This window comes from Petaurus breviceps, unplaced genomic scaffold (assembly GCF_028583685.1).
Source record: "Petaurus breviceps papuanus isolate PSGF00001 unplaced genomic scaffold, PetGlider_PUasm1.0 120, whole genome shotgun sequence".
NCBI classification, from domain to species: domain Eukaryota; kingdom Metazoa; phylum Chordata; class Mammalia; order Diprotodontia; family Petauridae; genus Petaurus; species Petaurus breviceps.
Genome location: NW_027185627.1, coordinates 3,330,589 through 3,353,254, shown reverse-complemented (window position 1 = coordinate 3,353,254; position 22,666 = coordinate 3,330,589). Strand labels below are relative to the sequence as shown.

Below are 22,666 nucleotides of genomic sequence, written 5' to 3'. Positions count from 1 at the left end.
GAAGCCTGTTCCAGATATTCCTGTGTTCCCTGCCTTTTTTTGTACTCCCCTTCCTCAAAACTTCAATATATATATATATATCAGATCTCTTTGTACTTGTAGTTGGGGAGAGATTTCTAGGCAGGCAAAGAAGCATCATGGTAACAGTTTAGAGTTCTGACTTTGGAGTCAGGGGACTTGAGTTCATATTCTGCCTCTGGCACTACCTGTGTGACCTTAAGCAAGTCATTTAACCTCTCTGGGCCTCAGTTTTCTCATCTGTGAAATGAGGTCGTTACCCAGGCCTTGTATAGCTTTATCTTTGTGATTCTCAGTCATTAAGCACACGGCGTGTCAGACACTGCAGACTGCACAAATAGCAAGACAGGGTATCAGAATATGAGGTAGTATTTACAGAGTGCCCAGAACATACAGACACTTTGTAAATCCTTATGCCCTTCTCTCCCTCAAAAAAGTGGGATCTGGACCGAATCTTAAAGAAAGCCAGGGAAGCTGGAAGCTGTAGGTGACAGGACAGAGGACTGGAGGCATGAAGGACAGCCACAGAGCAAGGGCATCAAGGAGGGCAGCAGGTGAACATGCCTGTGTGGCTGGGCTGTGACATGTGGGGAAGGGAATGTGGTAGAGGAAGCCTGGAAAGCTGGCAGACTGCAGACCTGTAAACGCCAGATAGCTTTGTGGAGGTAATAGGAAGCCTAGGGTCGGAAGAGGGGTGACATGGTCAGACGTGCATGTCAGGAGAAAACTGACAGTGAGGATGGACTGGGTTGGGCACAAACTCGAGGGAGGTAGGCCAGTTAGAAAGCTGTCACAGACATGAGGTGGTAGAGGCCTCTACCACTGAGGTGGCTGTGTGAGGGAAGAGGGGACTTTTACAAGAGTTGTTGTGAAGTTTGGAACAGTAAGATCTGACAACAAATCGGGTCTGTTGGTGAGCTGAATGTGAGTGATGAGGACAGAGCCCAGGTGGTGAGCCTGGATGTCTTGAGAGGGTGGTGGGTACCCTTGATAGCAATAGGAAAGTTGGGAAGAAGGGATGGGTCCAGGGAGAAGGAGAATGAGTTTTGTTTTGGATGTGTTGAATTTTGAGATGCTTACAAGATGTCCAAAAGGCAGGTAGTGATGTGAGACTGGGACTCAGCAGACAGACTAGGGATAGGTATTTAGATCTGGGAATCATCTGTATAGATGATAATACACAAGAGCTGACAAAATCATCATGGGATGGATACATAGAGGGAGAAGAGAAGGGTGCCCAGAACAGAGCCTTGGGGGATGTCCTCAGAGTCAGTTATGATCCAACAGAGGAGGCTGAGAGAAGGAGCACTCAGGTAAGGAGGAGAACCCAGGGAGGAACGTCAGGGAGGTCTGAGGAGGGCCTCTCCAGGGCTCAGGATTTATCAGCACAGCCAGGATCATGGTGCACTCCTAGGCAATAAGTCATCCACATTTACAAACCTGAGAAGTTCCAAAGGTAAAGTTAAAGCCTGCTGCAGTAACTTTAAAGTTAGCAGTACTCTCAGCTACTAGGATTGGCTTACAGCTGTAGGTTAATCCTTGAACATCACCCATCTTTTGTGCCCAATAAACTCCTATGAAGTCTTTCCAAAAGCTTCTAGCTCTTTTATCTCACTTATATATGACTTACTACATTCCTTTCGTAACATATTCCTAGCCAAATCACTGATAAAAACTAACGTCACAATGATAAAACTTGTGAGATTTTACATTGAAAATAATGTAGATTGGGAGTCATTTTAATAGGGTATGGCAGCAGCTTTCAGATTTCTGGGTAACATCACCAAATTAATAATTTAAATATTGCACAAATAACCTATTTCACATTTTTATTACATTACAAATACTTCCATTTCTTGTAAATGGAACTGTTTTCCAGCTCTTGTTTAGCTATTCATACAGGTATGGTAGTGCTTACTTTTATACTGCAAAAGAAAAAACTGTTAGAAGAGTAGTGTGAATTTAAGACCAAAGCCAGCTTTTAATAAACTGCTATGGAATTATCCCATCTTGTGGACAGGGAAAAAATATCTTTAGTTCCTCTGTATAAAGGTAAACTGTTCCAATAGGTAAGCTCTATCTAGTTGTAAGTTTTACAAAATCCATGTTGCCCTTTAGTAACAACCTAAAACTTTTAAAAGCCAGTCTTCTAAGTATCATGTTTGGAGGACCACAGAATTTCCATTTAGACATAGGAGAATTTCTCATTTCATTTTATAAGTTTGAAAACTCATAAAGGTATTTCTCCTATCAACAGGAATTATACATTAAGCGTCAGGAGTTTATAGGATTTCCAGCTTTGCAAAGTGTTTTGTACTATTCACCCAAAACAAATTCATTCTTCACATATCAGGGTATACACCTGATTGTCACGATTGTCAGATTGTCACAGCCCCCAGTAAAATGTTTCTGCTATTTGATTAACATTTTTTATGTGTCTGATAAAGTCTGTGTACCCATTCTAAGAATATTTTAAAATAATAAAACATAAAATACATGGAATCACAAAGGAAACTTATATTGAAATATAGCTATTAAAAATAAAATTGATGGATCTCCTTAATTCTATTCCTGAATATCTGGGGTGGGAAGTGGGGATTGTGTATTTTGGATCACAGATTAAGAACATCTGCTGTAATAGGAATATTTAAGTAAGGTTACAGCATTTGTGAGATTAAGCATAAAATAATTCAGAGTCTCCCCAACTGTCAGGTAGGAGTGTACAGGAGGCTAATTCAGGCTTAAAGATGTAACTCCTAATGTAATAACGATTGCATCAAATAAGCTTGTAAGAAACAGGAACCAAAGCATGTGATAAGGTAGGTGGTTTATCAGTGTAATTGTTAGTAAAATGAAATGAAGGGCTTAATTTAAATAGCTTATTATAAATATAGCTCACCCTACTACAGTTTTGCTTTGAGATAAGACCAAACAATAAAATTTTTCCACAGAGAGGAGAGACACTCAGGAAATGAATGATTTCTATCACAGTGGAGTTAAGTAAAGTCAGGACATAGTTCAAGCGAACCTCCACAGTCCTCCATCCTTTTGATAGTAGGCATTCATAGAGTGTGAGTCTGAGGGAGAAGATGGGAAAATGAGAGAGAAAAGATTGCTTTTAAGAAAAAGACTGATTTCAAATGTTTAACTTCACTAATCCTCCATTTTAACTATCTCTGATGTGCATCCAGAGAAGTGACACTATGGAGTTTAGTATATATTACATTGATAGCAAAGTTTAACCTACTTCCCCTCATAATTTGAAAATTCATAATCAGAGTGATACTTGATATTTTTATGGAGTCATGGATTAGTCTTTTATCAGTGCAGTAAATTTCAGAAGCTTAAAAACAATCTCTTTCTCTTTGTATTTTTTTAAATCTTTTTTTGGTTTCTTTTTTTCCCTTCCTGGTTAGACCAGAAAAATAAGGGGGGAAAAACTTGACAAAATTGGGCTCCAGTTTCAATCAGATAGTCTTGGGGGAAGTTTCTTTACTAAAAACTTTTATTTCCTTTAAAATGACTCCATTTTTGCTAGGAACTATTTTTTCCCTTCTTGCAGAACAAGGTTTGTTTTTATGTAAAAGGAAAAATAAACTGATGAAAAAAAAGAGCAATTTGCTGGGATTCATTCAAAGAACTCAGAACAGTCAACACAATATCTTAAATGCCTATGTGACAATCCCTATGCTAAGTGATTACAATTATTTTTTCATGTTATCAATCAAACAAACATTTATTAAGCACCAGTGTGTGCAAGACCCTGTGCTATGCATTGGGAATACAAAAAGAGGCAAAAAGCAATGCTTGCCCTTAAGGAGATTACAAATAAGTACAACCCTGGGAGGTGGGTGCTTTTATAATCCCCATTTTACAGCTGAGGAAATGGAAACAATAGTTAAGCAGTTTTCTGAGGGTTACACGGGAGGAAGTATCTGAGGCAGGATTCAAACTGTCTTCCTGACTCAAGGTCCAACACTATTCGCTTCATCATCTAGATGCCTCACCTTAGTTTGGCCCTGTCTCCTGAAACTGTTTAATGGGATTGTCTACGTTATACCATTTCTATTCAGCCAAAAGTGTGTCAGTCCATGGAAAATTCTGGTTTTCCCTTACAAGAGTGGACACATCCATAGATAGGCTGTTCCAGAAGGCGTAGGAGGTAAAGAAGGTGATTATCAAAACTGATATGTATGGAGACTTTAGACAATCCACCGCTAGTCTCAATGACCTGTCTCTACTTCAGGTCATACCTTTCAAGGTTTTTCTGTTACTAGCCAATTAGAAATAGTTGAAGGCAGTTGCCTTCAACGTGCCAAATGTTGTGCTAATTGCTGGGCATACTAGAGGAAGACAAAACAGCCCCTACCTTTAAGGCAAGGGAGACATGAACATATAGAAAAATATAAAACAAAGGTAAGGCAGTTTGGCAAGAACAGTAGAAGCTCTTTGGAGGGGGTTTCTCCGGAAAAGCACATAGAAGGTAGTGCTTTAGTTTTGAATTAAAGGGAAGGATTCTCTGCAGTGGAGGGGGGGTGGAAGTATATATCAGACCTGAGCTAAACAGCAAGGACAAAGGCACCAAATAGGATATGGAGAGTTTTGTGGGAGGAACAGCAAGAAGGTTATTCTATTTTAATCAGTTTGGCTGGACCATGGAGCACTAGGGAGGAAGAAATGTGTAATAAAGCTAGATAGGTTTGAGTCCAAGTTGTGAAGGATTTTAAATGACAGGATTGTTTATATTTAATCCTAGAGACAACAGGAAGCCATGGGAGTTTGAGTAGGGGAATAGCATTTTCAGACCCACGTTTTAGGAGAATCATTTTGATAAATGGGACTGGAAGGTGGACCAGAGAGAGGAGAAAGGCCGAGGCAGCTAATGCAATATAAGTTCAGGCAAGAAGTAATGAAGGCTTGAACTAAGGTGGTAGCCATTTAAATAGAGAAAGGGATGAAGCCAAGAGAGATTTTGAATTAGAAATTTGAAAAGATTTGGCAAATGATTAGATATGTCAGTTGAGTGAGAATCAGAAATCAGGGCTGAAACCAAGGTGTGTGAACCTGGATGAGATGACTTGAAGCATGGTGGTGCCTTGGATAGAAATGGTGAAGTTCAGAAGAGGAGTGAGTTTGGCAGGGTTGGAGGAAAATGAATTCTGCATTGGACATGTTGAGTTTGAGCTACCTGAAGGACATCCAGTTTGTCTGTGTCCCTCCCCTGCTCAAACCCTAACATGAAATAAATACTTTGGCATTTAAAACTTTTCACAGCCAGAGGAGAAACTAGACTGTCTAGTGTACAGAGCTCTGCACAGAGATGATGATAAACACATGGAAGATGATGAGGTCATCAAATGAAAAGTGACATTTAGGACTTTCTTATGAATCATGCATAGGTAAAGGAAATTGAGGATCAGTCAGCCAACCAAAAATGAGTGTCATGAAAACCTAGAGAAAAGAAAGCGCCAAGGAAGAGGAGAGGGGGTAGTCAACTCAAATGCTGCATTTAGGTCAAGAAGGATGAGAACTGGTAAAATACCATCAGATTTTTGGTCACTTTGAAAAGTGCAGTTCCAGCTGAGGTCGGAAGCCATCTTGTAGAGGGGTGAGAAGTGAGAATTTTACAGTTCTACTTGTCTGACCACAACCCAGCAACATTTGCTAATTTACTGTCCACATCATAATAAGTAGTTCCTTAATCCATAAAACCTAGGTTTACCACTTATCTTAATGTCCTTTAGTGTATCTGACTGCCTTGGTTTAAATGGTCAGATTATGTGAATCTAAACAAAAAGGCTGATGGACAATTTTCCTCTGAAAACCTCTTAATGATTTCAAAACATTTCTTACTTAAAACTGTTGCCCAGGGCTCAGAAAAGAATGGTCCAGGAAGAAGCTGGCCTTCCACTGGGTGTTTCTACCTGAGTTTATAGCACCAAAAACTGTGCAAAGAAGCATATTTTCCCTCTGAAGTAAAGTGGATCAGACATGCTGAGAGTCCACAGACCAGCTTGTAGCCTTAAGAATTCCACCTGACACTCCCCGATCCTAGTGACAAAAGCAAGTACTTAGATAACACCATCAAAATTAGGTGGTTATTTGGGGTTGAAACACATTTGGGATGTATAGCAAGTTATCTTGAAGACTCTCTGCTGTGTGTGTGTGTGTGTGTGTGTGTATTTAAACTATTTCAACTCCCAGAACAAATAGCTTCAATTCTTGCTCAGCAATTCTCTCCTTGTCTCTAATGTCTCTACCTGTAAGTGTATGTAAGTTGGGTTGAAGTTGAAGACCTATTAAGATTCTACAGAGGTGAAAGGCCTCAGAGAAGAGCTACCCTGCTCTGCCCAGGCCATACACATGGAATCCAGGGTACTGGCCAAAAAGAATGAGATTGAATGCAATGACTGGGACTAGAAGTCAGGACACCTGGATTCTGTTCCCAGATTTCCCGACTTACCCGAGATATCTGGCTTCCCTCATTGTCCTACCTCCCCTAGGAGGAAGAGGAGCTTTTATTTATTTTATTTATTCTCTGGAATGAGCTGTTATCCCATTTTGTGACGGACTCTCAAGGATGCAAGTGGTCAGCCCAGGCCAGGAGAGTAGGACTTCCAAACGCCTCATTACAGGCTTTACCTGCTGCGCCAGTTCATTAGGTCCGTACAGACTCATGACCTGTATTTGGTAGAGAGAGGACGGGGCAAACTCCTGATTTATTAACCTGTCACCCTCTGGTACTGGAAAATGCTAACTTTTGGTTGTTGTTGTTGTTGGACTAATGTTTGGAGAAAATCAGCAGCCTCTGAGTTGCTTTTGTCTCTTTTCTCTAGGCTTCTACCCACCTCCTGGCCCCCACCCTCCCATGGGCTACTACCCCACAGGTCCTTATCCAGGCCCTGGGGGCCACACAGCCACTGTCCTTGTCCCCTCGGGGGCCGCGACCACAGTGACTGTGCTGCAGGGAGAAATCTTCGAGGGCGCACCTGTGCAGACCGTGTGTCCTCACTGCCAGCAGTCTATCACCACCAAGATCTCCTATGAGATTGGCCTGATGAACTTTGTGCTAGGCTTCTTCTGCTGCTTCATGGGGTAGGTGGCAAAGCCTGGCCTGGGGAAGGCAAGACTTGCGCCCGTTTGTAGTTTCTCCCATCTTTCACTCCGGGCTGGCTGCGTAGTCGCTTTACTATCTGTTTTTCAGATTATCCATAACCTCTTCTGACCCTGTGAGTACTGGAGACCAGTTTTATGGAGCCGTGGGCCATTGCTCACCATCTCCATCCTCAACACCTTTCCCTGGTCACAGCTTCTTTGTTCTCATGATTGACTTTTCCTTCCTTTCTGCTTCAGGTGTGACCTGGGCTGCTGCTTGATCCCTTGCCTGATTGATGACTTCAAAGATGTGACCCACAGCTGTCCTAATTGCAAAGCCTACATCTACACGTACAAGCGCCTGTGCTAACGGAGACCGCCCGGGAGCTGGGACCCGGGATTACCATCTCTCCTTTTTGCTTGTCAGTCCTGTACCCTGTGCTTTGTTTTCCTGCTTGGCAGTAGCTTCTCCCTTTTTCCTCCTTAGGTTGGAAGCAGGGAACTTCTGTCCTCTCTGGTCTGCCCAGCCCAGGGATATTTGTATCTCTTCTGGTTTAGGGTTTGGCAGATTGGAAGTTTAGTGTCATGGGGTGGGGGGAAGTGACAAGCATGTTATTTTGGATATTGATATTTTGCTTAGTATATAATCAGGATTTCAAGAGTGAACTAACTATCCACCAGCAGAGGTACTCTCCCCATTGAAAGTTTCCAGATCCCACCATTGTAATATTAGGTATTGTTCTTTCACATTTGCCTCCTTGGGAATCAGAGAAAACCTGCATTCTGGAACAGTAGTTTGTTTCATGGGGCCTCTGGGATAGAAGTTCCTCTTCTTACTACCCTATCCGTATGCCTTCTACAGTGACAATTACCTTCTATTACCAGTCAGTTTGCCTTGACACTATTGCATGTCTGTTCTGATACTTTCCATACTACAGAATAGCTCAAAGTTCATGACTACAACTAGCCAGACCTGGGATGTTGACCATGATGGTGTTGAGGGGTAGAAGGGAGCCCTTGCTTAAGGGGTAGAGAAACCAGGGGGCAAAAGTGGTCATTAATAGCCACTGAGAACACACAACAGGGTAAATGATGGCTTCAGAAGGCCATCATCCTGTGTTTATAATTATACCAAGAGAGCTCCAAGTTCCTAAAAGATAAGATTAAAGCAGCTAGGACCATGCAAATTCTGGTAGGAACTAGATGTATCATGAAGGACAGGACTTCTAAGTAACCACTGGCACTAGAAACTCTCAGGTATCACAACTTAGGACACGTAGGCTCTGTAGGACTAAATGCTGATTAGGAAAGAGTTGGTAAGCAATGAGGATCAGACCTCAGAGAGCCCTGCTCAAGCATGACACCATTTTGGAACAAGTCTGGGTACCAGTTTAGAAAAGGTAACAAGCAAAATTGGTTGCATCTCCCAACTTTTAAGAGATGCCACTGGCTCATCTCCTCACCTCCGCTTTCCCTTAATCCAACATTGTACCAATGGAGCCTTGCTGAGTCCTACCTCTGGGAAGGTGAGGGTGAAGTGGCAATGGAGGACTCAGCTTGTTCCTTCTGGAATTTTTCCTTATTGTACCTGAAATTTGGTATTTTGACTTTTCTTTGTCTCACCACACTTGTGGAAAAACTAGGAAGAGGTCAGAAAGACTACTACTATTCTAAACCCTAACTCTACCCTCGCTTCCCAGACATGGAAGTCCATTGACTGGCCACTAGATGGCACTTGCACAACAGGCTTTGTGTGAATTGTTCTTTGCAGAGACTTTCTTTTAAACCATGTTGGGGAACACTATTTTTGCACTAAACCTTTTAATGTCCATGTGTTTAGAGCTTCAGTTGGAGAAAGTGTGTTATTTAATTTAGTTTGGATAGAGAATGAAGAGAGGTGATAATGGGTAATGAGGCTGAGCTGACATCTGATTAAGCCCTGTTATTGAATGTAAGACTTGGGACCTGTGTCATAAGCATTACTGCTACTACTGTACCCCATACCTGGTTTCTGCAGTTCAAATGCATGTCATCCTACTTAATGTGAACCTGTTTGTTCTCAAGTCTTAGTTTATCACTTACATTAAATTGGCCCATCTGCCCACCTTTCCTTGTGCCCTATGTATTTTTATTTTGCGTGGGAGGAACACTGGGATCTGAAATATCCAAAACGTGTTTGGTCTTACTGAAGTCTTCAACCGTCAGCCACAGGAGGAGATTTGGAGTTCTAGATAACAGCCTTAAGAAGTAGCCTGGCCTAAGGGATAGCTGGTCTCAGTTTCTGCCTTTGACTCATAATGGTCATGTGACTGGGCAGATTACCTAACTTCTCCATGCTGTACCTTTCCTCACAATTTTAGCCCAGAGACAGCCCTTTCCCTCTCCTCTAATAAAAGAGCAATGCCAGAAATTGGTAGGGATATTAGTGGCAGCATTAGAAAAGGCAAGAACTTGAGACCTTTTGTGTTGGCAGAGCCACCTTTGCCATTCAGAGCTTCTGGAGATAATACCACCAAAGTTGACAAGTTAGCATAGCTAATCTATCCTTAGCCCATAGGGAAAGCTGCAGAAAAGGTGCTTAGTAGGGTTGGTAGAGGAAGTTCTGTACAAGGAAATCCTGATGAAATCACAGGCTGTAAGTTGAAAAGCAGTCTGATTCTGGTTGGTGACTCCATTTCATATGCCTGTGCTGGGAGGAGGGAGAGGTAATGGGAGGAATGAAGTGCTACAGCTACAGTCTTCTTGGAGGGCAGAGAACTGAGGGAGGGAGGTGGTAACAGAAGGGCAGCCTCTACACTGTCAGCTTCTTCTGCCTGGCCTGTGCTAATCAGTACTTCTTGGGCCAACTGAGTTGCCATAAGCCAGTGTGATGTAATATAATGGTGTTAGACTCCAATAGAAATGGGGGCCACTAAATTGTACGTAGGGATCCCTACAGGCTGTTCATTTACTTAGAGACCACAAGATAACTCTCATGTTTTATGGTATTTTGTTAAATATTTTCCATTTATGTTTTAATCTGGTTCAGTTACCCTTGGCACTGTGGAAATGGACCACCAGAGTTGAGATCTTTTCACTTGCTATGTGACCTCAGTCAAATCCCTTCATGTCTCCAAGATACAAAGTTAGGCTGGGGTTAGATAATCTCAGTCTTTTAGTTCCAGTATTCTGTGAGCTAGACTGCTGCACAAATGTGAAATCTACAGCAGAAGAAGGCCCACTACTCACTCCGAGGCTCGGCTGAGAACCCCATCTGCCCAATATATCTTCCATTCTCCTGCCCAAGTGACTGTCTGGAAGCACCAGTACTTCAGTGTGGTGTTCTTGTACATTATGAAAGAGGAGGCAGGAAGTTCCAAGTATAAACTTTATTGGATGCATTAGCATTTACATTGGTTACATGAGAAACCAAACTCTTTGCTCCTGTTCTGTCCAGGAGGGACAGCAAGGGTTGGTCTGCTGAAGGAAGTAGCCAAAATGAAGCTCTTCCTTGAGAGTCTAGGGTAGAAGCCTGGTTTCCAGGCCCAGGACCACAGGTTCTTTTCCTCCCAAGGCTATCTGTCCCCCTGCCTTTGGTGTGGTGGACACAGTGTAGCAGCTGTATTCTTTTTCTCTCTCCCCTCCTTCCACCCCAACAAGTTACCATTGTTCTGAGTGAAGCATCCCATCGACCGAGTGATCAACACAAACCTGAGTGATGAGAGACGAGAGGAAGGAAGAAGAGAACCCTAAGTACATGGAGCCCTTAGGGGAGGAGTTGACTCCACAAGGCTGAGGGAAATTGCTCCACTGTATAGAGGTTTTTGGATCTAAGCTGTGCTTCCTATATCTTTAAGTTCTGGGTTTGAGGCCTCCTCTGGGCTAATATTGCTGGGGGGGATCCATGACCCTACCCCCTTAGTATCTGGGTTACAAAATAATATTGCAGAAAGCAGTCTCTTGGGCAATGACTTTAGTGTCCGGTTTTATTGGTTGCTTGTTTTCTCAAACCCAGCTTTTTTTTTTTTTAATCACCTGAGGTGATGATAGTTTAGTCAGTAGGGTTAGGGTAGGGATAGGGGGGTTGACTGGGATTATCCCTGGCGAGTACCAGGGTCATGGGCTCCTCCTTCACATGAAGTACCAGGCCATCAGTCCAGAAGTCACGGCCACAACAGCAGCAAGGATGAGTTGAAGGTTGGGCTGCCTCAATACAGCCATGGCATTTTTGAAGGGGCAAGCACTACCCTCATGGGCACCTGCAGGGGCAATGCCAACAGGAGACACCATGGGGTTAGAAAGCCAAGTTGATTGACCCTATGTGGAAGTGTTGGAGAAGGGTAAGACCCACCTTTACCTTGTTGAGCAGCATAGTAGGGGCACTTGCGCACATCTCCTTTCCCATCATGTACAAGGAGCTCTCCATCTTGGGATTCTGTGGCCAGCAAAGAGCCAGCCTTGTCCAGTTCATTGAAAATCTGGAGAAGCAGAGTATGAACTGAGCCCTCACCTGGCAGATTTCCCTTGGTCTATATTGAGAAGCTAGGGTAATAGACACCATGACTAAGATCAGGGTTTGGAGAGAGAAGCTGTTAGATGTTTCAGGGTAATTCCCCATGACCTGCTGCTGCTGGATCAGTTTATAGTCTTTAATGCCCTCCCTGTGGGGTAAAGACTGACCTCAGATCTACCGTGGCAGCTTTTCTTGGTTCCTTATAGTCCTTTGATTCTCTCACTGATACACCAGGGGAACCAATCATTGAGTTCCACCATACATAGCCTGATTAATTCACTTCCACAGCCCAACCCAGGGCAATCTAGTTCTAATATTCTTAACAACAGATTAAAAAGTGAGTAGTTTAAAAGCATGGCATAAGGTTTAGAGTGCCAGCTTTGGAGTCAGGGAAACCTGGGTTCAAGTACCAGGTCTTGAACCTCTGACACACAATGGCTGTGTGACTCTGGACAACTGATATCAGTGCCCCAGGGAATTCTCTCAGACTATTACTTGCAGAACAGGTGCAGATCTGCATTGGTAGGAATTTTTTCACCAGGAGAGTTCCCTATACCAATAAAATCACAGGTTAGGCCCAAACAAAAAGCCTAGAAGAAAATCCATTTAGATAAACACTGGGCATTTTCTGAGCACCCTCATGCTGCTTTTTCCAGATATCTCATTATGGGGAGGTGAAGCTTGTCCACAGGCCTGTACTAGGTGAGCTGCAGTTTACACAGACCATGCTGAGGATTTGAGGGTTCCCTGGAATAGGCCCAGGCACTTATTCACCACCTACTATGTCCAAGACCCTATGCCTAGATGGAATCTGTTTCCATTCCAAGAGTCAATGAAAGCTCCCGGGACAAAGAAACCTGGTGCCTCAAGAGTTTAAAGCAAACCTTCCCAAACCACCTGAGTGGCCTTTACTGGCCTGTTCTATTCCCACTTGGAGCTTATTCCAGAGCTTGGCATCACTTGTCCTATGATTCTTTTAAGGCTACTTTAGGGGACAGTATTATTCTCCTAACTCATTCTTGCTCTAAGTAGGATGCTTCTAATACCCTTCTCTGAGAGGGAAAATGGCAAGAAGATGCAGCTTGCTTGAAACTGGCCTCTCCCATCTGAAGCTTACAAATTAATTAACTTCTTGCACCTAAATAAGTGAAAACCATAGCATTTTCTGAAATAATTTAAAACTGGAAACAAAAGGCTATGACCAGCAGAGTCTTTGGTAAAATACCTGCCAAGTTTAGGTCCTTCAGTTAAAAGGTGGCCAATTCCATTTGTCACCTTTGGTCAGACCACAGAGAGCACATTCACCCTATTCTAACATGCCTCCTCTATCCCCCTCCACACACCCACCCACCCACACATTTGCCCGACAGACAGTTAAGGCTCAACCCCTCTCTTGCCAAATAGTTCTCTTTCCTACTTGGAAATCTAGCCAATCCCACCTGTCCCCATTATCCCTCCACTGGTACCTGCATGTTGTACTCGAAGGCCCTGTTAGCCTCCTCGACAATCTTCTCCTTGGTCTTCAGATCCAGGTCCAGGGCATTCATCCTGGCCCGATAAAACTGCTTAAACTGCTGAGGATTGTCTACATTCTCAAACATGTAAAACTGGGTCCCTTCTCCTGTGCTCGGCAGCTTCAGTACCCGCTGGGCCACCTTCTTTAGTACCTGGCCCCCAGAAAGGTCCCCCATGTACCGTGTGTAAGCATGGGCCACGAGGAGCTCCGGCTCATGCTGCCCCACATAATGGATCCGGTCTACATAGCACTGGGTGGCCTCCGAGCACTGCACTTTCTCCCTCCACTCCTCACCAAAGAAATACTCCATGTCCTTGGTCAGCGCCTCCTTGCGGTGTAGCTCCATGGGGAAATACAAGGGAGCAAAGGCAGGGTGGTCCTTGTTGCAGTCCATCTCCTCTTCCAGGGCTGAGTATGTGAAATAAAGTGCAGTGGTAGCTAGCTGTCATGGATAGGGTAAGAAAGAAGTGTGAATGTGAGCCCTGCAGAGTCAGGAGCTCCAGGCTTGCATTGGCTCACTAGCAATTTATATCACGGATGGTTGCTGATAGCTAGTAACATCAAAAAGGAAAGAAGCACAACCCTAAAGTGGTCTTCAAACATAAAACAAGCGGTCAAATCTGGGCCCTTCGGCTTATAGCCGTGACCTTAGACAACAGACACTTGGGGGAATTGACAAAATTCTGGCTGCCCATTTCCACAGAACCTTTGTTGGATGCTTGGCCTTCAAAAGGACTGCCTGGTAGGGCAGTACCAACCTCTGAGGAAGTCAAGAGTTAAGGCATAATTGGAGGACCCTGAAATTCACCCTGTCCCCTCTCCCTGTGCTTTTAACAGATACTCTGGTGACCAAGAGGTCTCCAATAGGCCACTGTGCTTTAAAAACAGAAAAAGAAGTGGTAAACAACCATATGTGTAAATCACTTTACATAACAGTGTTCCCAGACCACCATATTGTACAAATCCAATTTTTATAAGTGAAATAATTTGAAATATGCTTAGGAAGGTTATTTTTAAAAGTCTTACATAGTTAATTCTTTATCACACAAATATTAAACTCCCTAGTCTAATTTTTGTTAACTCAAGACTTTTTGATTATATACAAGAGCTGCCTCAGCCTTCTTTGGAAGCCTCAGAAGCCTCCTGGAGACATTCAGTCTCCCACCCCCATATTAGTATGAAGCATAAAGCAGAGGGTAGGTGCAACAAAGCTTTCCCACTACCATCATTTTCCACCTTGCCCAGTGAAATCATCCTCTATATTCTTAAAGCTCTTAACTCATCAGGAACCACCACAGTTTCATGGAGGGTACAAACCTTAAAAAGATCCTTCTTGATATGGCCTTTCAAGAAATCTTTGACAAACTGGGTATTTTCTGCACGGTCATGAGACTCCTTAGTCCCTTCTTTTAGAAGCTCAGAAAGGTCCATTTGTCTATGGAGAGAGAGAGCCAAAAGTATGATCTGTTGAGCCCGCTGGGAGTTAAGCCTTATCTGAGCTCAAGGTCTTCTGTTTAGGGCTTTTTGCAAGGTGCTTTAAGGGGACTTGGTACCAAATTCAGCCGTTCAGTAAAGACTGCACTATTTGTATATATGCTGGTAAGACTGGTATACCCCAACTCTAATATACATAACAAAGAGTCCAAATCCTAGCAAGTCAGTTCACTGAGAGATGAAAAGCTGGGACTGGCTCAGCAGAGCTAGGCTGAGCATCTGGCTGGGCATAAAAGCTGGGAGTTCTCACTGCAGGGCAGCTGCCTAGTAAGGTTAAGCAGGCAAGAGAATTAGTAGTTTGAGTCTGGGGAAAAATAAAGTGACTACAAATTAGAGTTACACATTTCAAAGCCCAAGCTCATATTTCTATATGAAAAGCATGCCGTTCTTCTAGGTCTGGTGAAAAGCCAAGGGCAGTTCAAATCCCTAGACTATACAAAGCAGCTTTCTGAAACCCAGTCCCTTAGAGAACCTATTAGGACACAGAGGGATTTTCAGTCCATGTTTTAGAACAGAACAGACAAAGAAACAGCCACAGAGGTACAGAGGTAACAAGTGGCCCCTCTCCTTCTGAATGAGTAAACCACACAGGTGAAAGATAATCTGCTGCTATATTTACCAAAGCACCAGAAGAAATGTATTCTCTGGCACGAATCTGTCTCACAGTCACTGTCCTCAAGGGAACAAAGCTCCAAGATAATAAGTCTCCCCTGAATCCTACCCAGGGACAACCTTCAGTGACGGAGGCTTCGTGGTGCAAACACCAGTACTTCTTGCCTCTTATGCAAACAGACTAAAGGGAAAGTCTCCAGCTGCGCCTACTGGAGCCTCAGGAAAGATACGTGTGAAGGAGGTGGCAGGTGACTGCATCCCTAGGATTAGGCCTCTAAAAAAATCCTACCAAAGAGAAAACAAGAATGGAGGAAATCTGCAATGTGGAACAAGGTTGGGTAATCAGACAATCCAGTCAGTACACAAAAGCTAAAAAGGGAAAAAAAATATGGTTGAGAGAAAAGATAGGAACATACCTACTAACAAGGGGACAAACAGCTCAAGAAAACTCCAGGAATCATTCTAGGCTACGTGCTTGTCCCCTAGCTAGTGCACAGGAATAGCTCTTTACTATCCCAAATGGTGAGTGTTAGTTCTTAATAGGATCACTTGGAGCTGTAAAACGAGAACTCTGCAGATAGGCAGGGCACTGCCTTGGCTTCTGATCCTCTCAGGGTCTTAGCACCATCTTCAAACCTAAGGTCCTTTAGACAAAGTGCCTGGCACTGTACAAAAACTACATATCAGTCTTGGAGGAGAGGAGGGCAAGAGGAATTGTGCTGCCTACAGATATCAAGTGCGACAGAAGCATCAAGGAAGGGACAAAGTTAAATGCATTTTCTCCTATTACTCTTTTTTTTTTTTTGCTTTTTGGAGGGCAATTGGGGTTAAGTGACTTGCCCAAAGTTACACGGCTAGTAAGTGTGAGGCCGGATTTGAACTCAGGTCCTCCTGACTCCAGGGCTCTATTCAGTATGCCACCTAGCCGCCTCTTAAAGCTTTTTTTTCCCTATTACTCTTTCTTATATAAAATTACTGGATTAAAAAAATGAAAAAAAAAAATAAAGGTATAGAAAGCTATTATGAAATGCCTTGCAACTTTTGCTGTTACCTACTTCTCATTGTCCTAAGAGGAGAATCAAATAAGCAATGTGAAAACATTTCAGAAAATGGAAAAGTTCTGTATAAACATCAAAGTTTTAATTGCACTGCAATTCTTTTATGCTGTGGATCTTCTACCATTACTGTAAAGGGAAGTAACAGTGTAACACAAGGTTTGTCCATATCAAAATAAAACCCTAAAAAAGAAAAAAACCTGAATCTGGTGAGGGAAAGTAGAAAGTTGTCTCGATGTATTTAAATCACTCACTTTGTGTGGTTTTCCCCTTCAGGTCCTTCATAGCTTTTTTTTTCAGATTCATCCACTCCATCTGATGGTGTCTCCAATTCAGATGACATTTTGGCTTAGTGCAGCTCTTCAAGCCTTCTTTCACCCCTCTGGTCCTGCAAGGAAACATTCAGGGAAAGCTAGTGAGGTTTTCCTGAATGTACACACAGCATCACACTCTCTTTTGGTTATTTTTTTTTTTTGGTCTTTTTGGAGGGGGGAAGGCAGGGCAATCGGGGTTAAGTGACTTGCTCAAGGTCACACAGCTAGTAAGTGTTAAGTGTCTGAGATCAAATTTGAACTCAGGTCCTCCTGACTTCAGGGCTGGTGCTCTATTCACTGTGCCACCTAGCTGCCCTGAAAAAAAATTTTTTTAAGGGAACCAAGAATATTTAATCACTTAAGATGCAAAGCCTTTTCTGATACATAGATATAAAAAAAAGATACATTCCTTATCCTTAGGGAGACTATTATCTGGTTGAATATAAAAATATTTTAGAAGTAATTATATATGTGAACATATTTCAAGTTGAAGATATAAATGCTTGGAGGAACACTTGGTCAATGAGTAGCCAAATGTTTGACAATTTCTACTAGAACAAAGTCATGCCTTAAAAGAGAATAGAAGTCTACTCATGACCAAGTGCAACATCTCGGCAGCTAAGCAGTGAACCATGTTGCTGGTTCTACTTTTTTAAACTTTTAATTATTTACTATTAGTTTATAACATGCAGTTCCACAAGTTTTTGAGTTTCAGATTTTCTCCCCCTCCACCCCCCATGGAGGCATGCAATCCGATATAGGATCTACAAATACCTTCATATTAAACATCAGTCAAGTTATAACCAATGGAATGAATAACGAGGAAGAAGAAACCAAACAAAAAGCAGGAAGCATGTAGTTTGCTTCCATCTGCATTCACCCTCCATAATTCTTCCTCTGGAGGTGGATAGCCTTTTCCATCATGAGTCCTTTGGAGTTGTCTTATAAACGTGCATTGCTGAGAGGAGCCCAGTCTGTCAAAGTCAGCCATCACAGACACGATGTGTCAGTAATTGTGTACAATGTTCTCCTGGTTCTGCTCCCCTCACTCAGCATCAAATCATGTAAGTCTGTCCAGGATATTATGAAGACTGTCTGCTCCTCATTTCTTATAGCACAACAGTGTTCCATCACATTCATATATCACAACTTGTTTAGCCATTCCCCAATTGATGTGCCATCCCCTTGATTTCTAATTCTTTGTCACCACAAAAAGAGCTGCTATAAATATTTTTGTACATACAGGTCCTTTTCCCACTTGTATGATCTCTCTGGGATAATATAGCCCTAGAAGTGGTATTGCTGAGTCAAAGGGTATGCACATTTTTATAGCCCTTCTGGTATAGTCCCAAATTGCTCTCCAGAATGAATGGATCAGGTCACAATTCCATCAACAATGCATTAGTGTTCCAATTTTCCCACATCTTCTCCAGCATTTATCATTTTCCTGTTTTGTCTTGTTTGGCAATCTGCCCAGTGAGATGTGGTACGTAAGAGTTGTTTTGATTTGCATTTCTCTGATCAATAGTGATTTAGAGCATTTTTTCATATGCTTATAGATATCTTTAATTTCTTCCTCTAAAAACTGCCTGTTCATATCCTTTGATGATTTATCACTTGGGGAATGACTTGAATCCTTTTTCTATTTGCTCATTCTTCCAGCCTACTCCCTGAGTTTGGAGTTGATGTTAGGGCTAGGCTCTGCTGCACTTCTAGAGGGAAAGTAAGGGAAGGTCTTGGCTGGTCCTGTTGTTAAAGAGTATTGAGTATTGTTATTCCTGGATCCAGGAACAGGCTGGACACCTTCAGTTTGCAATGCTGCCAAAGTAGTTTGATCCAGGATGAAGTCTGATTGTCCTTCCTCTGGTCTGACCTTTGCAAGTTCCTGACCTGGGTTTCAATTTAAGTAACAGTACAATTATGCTGAGGGGCAGCCAGGTGGCGCAGTGAGTAAGAGCACCGGCCCCAGAGTCGGGAGACCTGGGATTGGTTCAGGGCTCAGATACTTAATACCCACAGAAAATAACTGGCCATGTAACCTTGAGCAAGTTACTTCACCCCAATTGCTTTAAAAAAAAAAAAAAAGAATGATGCTGAACTCAGTCCCTATCAGCCAGTCAGGAAGTTCTGGTGGTTCAGAACTTCAGGCTCCCCTTCTCTCTGGGATTTCTGCTCTGTTCACTCCTCTGAAGGCTGGGCTAGATGCTAAGAACTGAGACCTTGATGTGCTCCTGGTGTCTGAGCTACACAACTGGTGCTTGGTTCTGAGCTTCTTCCTTTCTCAGTACGACATCCAGGGTCTCCCAACACGAAAACATTGCCCCCAACACAGGACCTCTTTCAATCTGCCCTAAATCTATGACCTTGAACTGAGTAACAGGTAATAAAGCTGCCAGTTTGCATCTGTCCTTGCTGCAGTGTTCTGGTATGAGTCCTTCCCTGGGCACTGGAGTGCTCATTGCACAGCATGCTCCTGGCCCAACCTATCTATCCCCAGTGTTTATAGACCTGTCCCCTATGGCATCCTGGGCTAGACAAGGGAGTCATTGTGATTTGGGGGAGGATTTCTCCATTGATATTTGATCTAGTGCATTTTCTAGTTCTGTTTAGAGTTTTGTGGACAAGAGTGTGCCTGCATTGCTTTCTCCTACTCTGCCATCTTGGTTCCTCTTCTGTATTATCAACTTTTATTTATTAATCTGTTCATTCCTACCCTAATGCCTTTGCTCTTCCTTATCACTTCACCTGATGTGATCTCTCCTATCCATTCTACCCACTCAGATTTACCCATCCTTCAAAGCCCACTTCTTCCATGAAGTCTTCCTTTACTGCTGCAGGCCCCAAAGATTTCTCCCTCCCTAATCTATTTAGCATTTAATTATGTATTACCTCATTTTCCCCTTTGGGTCATAAGCCTCCTGAGTGAAGGGCAAGGAACATTTATATTTTTCTCTGTCCTATGTCACCTAATATAGTGATGAGCGTACAGTAGGTGCTAAATACATAAATGTGATAGTTGATTTGAGGGAGGTTCAATTTATTTTTTTTTCAAATTAAAAGACATTCATTGAATGCTTATGTTTCAGATACTGTGACAAATACTGAAGATACACATACAAAAAGCAAGGCAGTCCCTGTCTTCAAGGAACTGACATTCTAACAGGAGAAGAAAACACAAATGGGGGAGAGTTGGGATGGAGGTAAACAGACTATTAGGAAAGTTAAACATGACAGACCATTGGAAAGCTGCAATCAGTTGAATGAAGGCTATATCCCAGATGTACATTGCTTCCTCCTCTGAATATTCCCAACCCCCCTTTAAGAGGCCATATCTTCTAAAACTGCTTCATTTACTGTAGTCTTGAATATGAGGTACAAGGTAGGCCAGATCACAGGAGGAGGTTCAATTTAACTCTGCAAACATCCATAAAGCACCTGTGTGCTAGTCAATGTACTAAGTCCTGAGGGATACAGAGATAGAAGAACTTAAAAGGATAGTGGGGATAGTTAATGGCTAAACAAAACACACACTTCCCTACCCCAGATGTGTCCTGGTGAAGCAAGAATGGTTTCTTTTTTTGATCTTTGTGTCCCTAGCAGCTAGCACAGTGCTTTACACCCAGCAGGTACTTTAATAAATGCTTACTGAAATGAATTCAAAATACTGAACTGAAATGAATTCAATCTCTCCCAACAATGATGACTGTCCTGGAAAAGTGTTTTCCTTTTATAGACCCTGTTTTCATCATCAGTTCAACTCCACCCACCCACCTCCTTATATACAAAGCTTGTACCACTGCTCTAACAAAAATTTCCTCCTTTTCCTTCCTTTTTTCCTGCCCTGATAGTCTTGGATTGAGTAATTCTGGGTACACAACTTTAACTTCATCCTCTTCCTAAACATAACCAAACTCTGAGTAGGCAGAGAGACAAGCTTATTATTATTATTATTTTGCTTTTTGGAGGGGTGAAGGCTGGTCAATTGGGGTTAAGTGACTTGCCCAAGGTAACACAGCTAATAAGTGTTAAGTGTCTGAAGTCAGATTATATTTTCTGTGGAATGGATTGTCCTGAAGTGGCATTTGGATTTTAGCTTGCCAGGGTCAGAATAAGTGTTATTTGCATTTTAATTTCCTTATTTGCTAATATATATATTTGCCTTTTGGAGGGCAATTGGGGTTAAGTAATTTGCCCAAGGTCACATGGCTAGTTGTATGTGTGTGTGTGTGTTAAGTGTCTGAGGCTGGAACTGAACTCAGGTCCTCCTGACTCCAGGGCCGGCGCTCTTACTCACTGTGCCACCTAGCCGCCCCATTTGCTAATATTTTTAAAAGGCTCTCATATCTTTCAAGCCATCTCACATAATTTTGACATATACAGGAGAAACAACCCAATGTTTAGGAAACAAAATGCAAACTGCTATTTGAGATTCAAAACTCTACTTTAAAAATATATTATTCTTATACTTCCACACACACTGGATCATCTTTCATTCCTTGATTTTATCTTGCCTTTCTCCAATTTCCTGGACTTTCTGCACACTTTTCATTTCTGCTTCCCAGATTCCCTGGCTTCCTTCAAATCACATCTAAAGTCCCACCTTCTGTAAGAAGGCTATTACAGTGTTCCTTGTTCTTAGTGCCTTCCCTCTGAGGTTATCCAATTTAACCTGGTTATATATTATGTGTATATAGTGACTACCAAGTTCCTTGAGAGTGGACTGTTTGAGCTTAAGCACTGTGCCTGCCTAATGTACTTATAGTAAGCATTTAATAAACGTTTGCTTGTTAACCTGACTCTCTCCTTATGCTTATAAAGCAAGTCTCATTCTATACATTTTCACCTGCTGAAATCCTTTATGACCTAGCATAGTTACTAACCTGCTCCATGAACCATCTTGTTATCCAATCAAGTTATGAGTGACGCTTCCCATTTTGTAGTTATTTATAAATGTCCTATACCAACTGTACTAGATTATGAGCTTCTCAAGGACATTTGATCATGTTTACAGTACAAAGTACAACATAACTGCTAAATGTAAAGTGACTTTCTATTTGAAAAATAATATAAAATGGCTGTAATCAATGTATAAAGATTGAGTAATCAGATATATGTTAAACAGAAGAAATTATTGGCAACAAAATCAATGTGTCTGATAGGAGAAAGATACTCATGCACAAGATCCACTGTCTCTAAAGCAGAAGATTAGGGGAATATATTTGTACTAATTTCAGTACAACATAAGAAGAGGCAACATTGGGGGCAGCAAGATGGCTCAGCGAATAAAGCACCGGCCCTGGAGTCAGGAGGACCTGAGTTCAAGTATGACCCCAGATACTTAACACTAACTAGCCGTGTGACCTTGGGCAAACACTTAATCCCAATTGCCCTGCCCTCCCCCCTCCAAAAAAAACCAAAGAAGAGGCAACATGAAGCATATAGTAGATGGAAAGTCAACTAACTAGACAGTCAAGAACACCTGAGTTCACTTCTGATCTATCATACTGTGTGACCTTGGGGACCCTTTTGGTAACCTAGGCAACACTGATGCTCTGAAGTGTAAAACAAGCGCCAGAGTTCCCCAGAGCAGTGAAATGACTAGTCCAGTCCCAAATAAAAATAACACAACAAAGGTTCGCTACCTCCCAGCTCTGTGCCTTCCATGTAGTCTGTTTCTCATACCTATAATGTTCCATCCTCTTAGAACATCTTGCTCCCTTCAAAACCACAGTATTAAGCACTGCCTTCTTAAACAGGCCTCTGCTCTTTCCCCCAGTTCTTAAGGCCACTGCTGTGGAAATCACTTTGTAGTTATTTGGATATATGTCCTGCATTTATGTATCTGTAGATACTGTATCTCCCCAGCAGACATTCTTTTATGGAAGGAACCATCTCAATTTTGCATTTATGTCCCAAGCGTTAGCACAACACCTGGTACATAGTAAGGACTTAATAAATGCCTGATGATTGATCTAGAATTCTTAAGAAACTGATACATATCTCTGAAAGGATGTGCAAAAATATTAAAGGGTAAAAAAGACAAAAGACATACTCTGTTCAACAATAATTA

At 42.3% G+C, this 22,666-nt stretch overlaps 2 protein-coding genes across 6 annotated transcripts in view; one reads left to right on the top strand and one right to left on the bottom strand.

Moving 5' to 3' along the window:
• CDIP1 (cell death inducing p53 target 1) overlaps positions 1-9,221 on the top strand; it is a 78,580-nt gene extending 69,359 nt beyond the window's left edge. For both annotated transcript variants that reach the window (XM_069089477.1, XM_069089469.1), the window contains 2 exons: positions 6,855-7,113; positions 7,372-9,221. In XM_069089477.1, coding sequence (XP_068945578.1) covers positions 6,855-7,113; positions 7,372-7,483 — 371 coding nt within the window. In that variant the 3' untranslated portion in view covers positions 7,484-9,221. The remainder of the gene's footprint in view (positions 1-6,854; positions 7,114-7,371) is intronic.
• Positions 9,222-10,466: 1,245 nt separating this feature from the next.
• Positions 10,467-22,666, bottom strand: part of HMOX2 (heme oxygenase 2) — a 30,824-nt gene continuing 18,624 nt past the window's right edge. For 2 of the 4 annotated variants that reach the window (XM_069089431.1, XM_069089450.1), the window contains exons 2-6: positions 16,537-16,670; positions 14,439-14,556; positions 13,072-13,563; positions 11,444-11,570; positions 10,467-11,351 (exon numbers count right to left, since the gene is read on the bottom strand). In XM_069089431.1, coding sequence (XP_068945532.1) covers positions 11,224-11,351; positions 11,444-11,570; positions 13,072-13,563; positions 14,439-14,556; positions 16,537-16,625 — 954 coding nt within the window. In that variant the 5' untranslated portion in view covers positions 16,626-16,670 and the 3' untranslated portion in view covers positions 10,467-11,223. The remainder of the gene's footprint in view (positions 11,352-11,443; positions 11,571-13,071; positions 13,564-14,438; positions 14,557-16,536; positions 16,671-22,666) is intronic. The other 2 variants (XM_069089440.1, XM_069089458.1) reach the window with 2 other exon arrangements.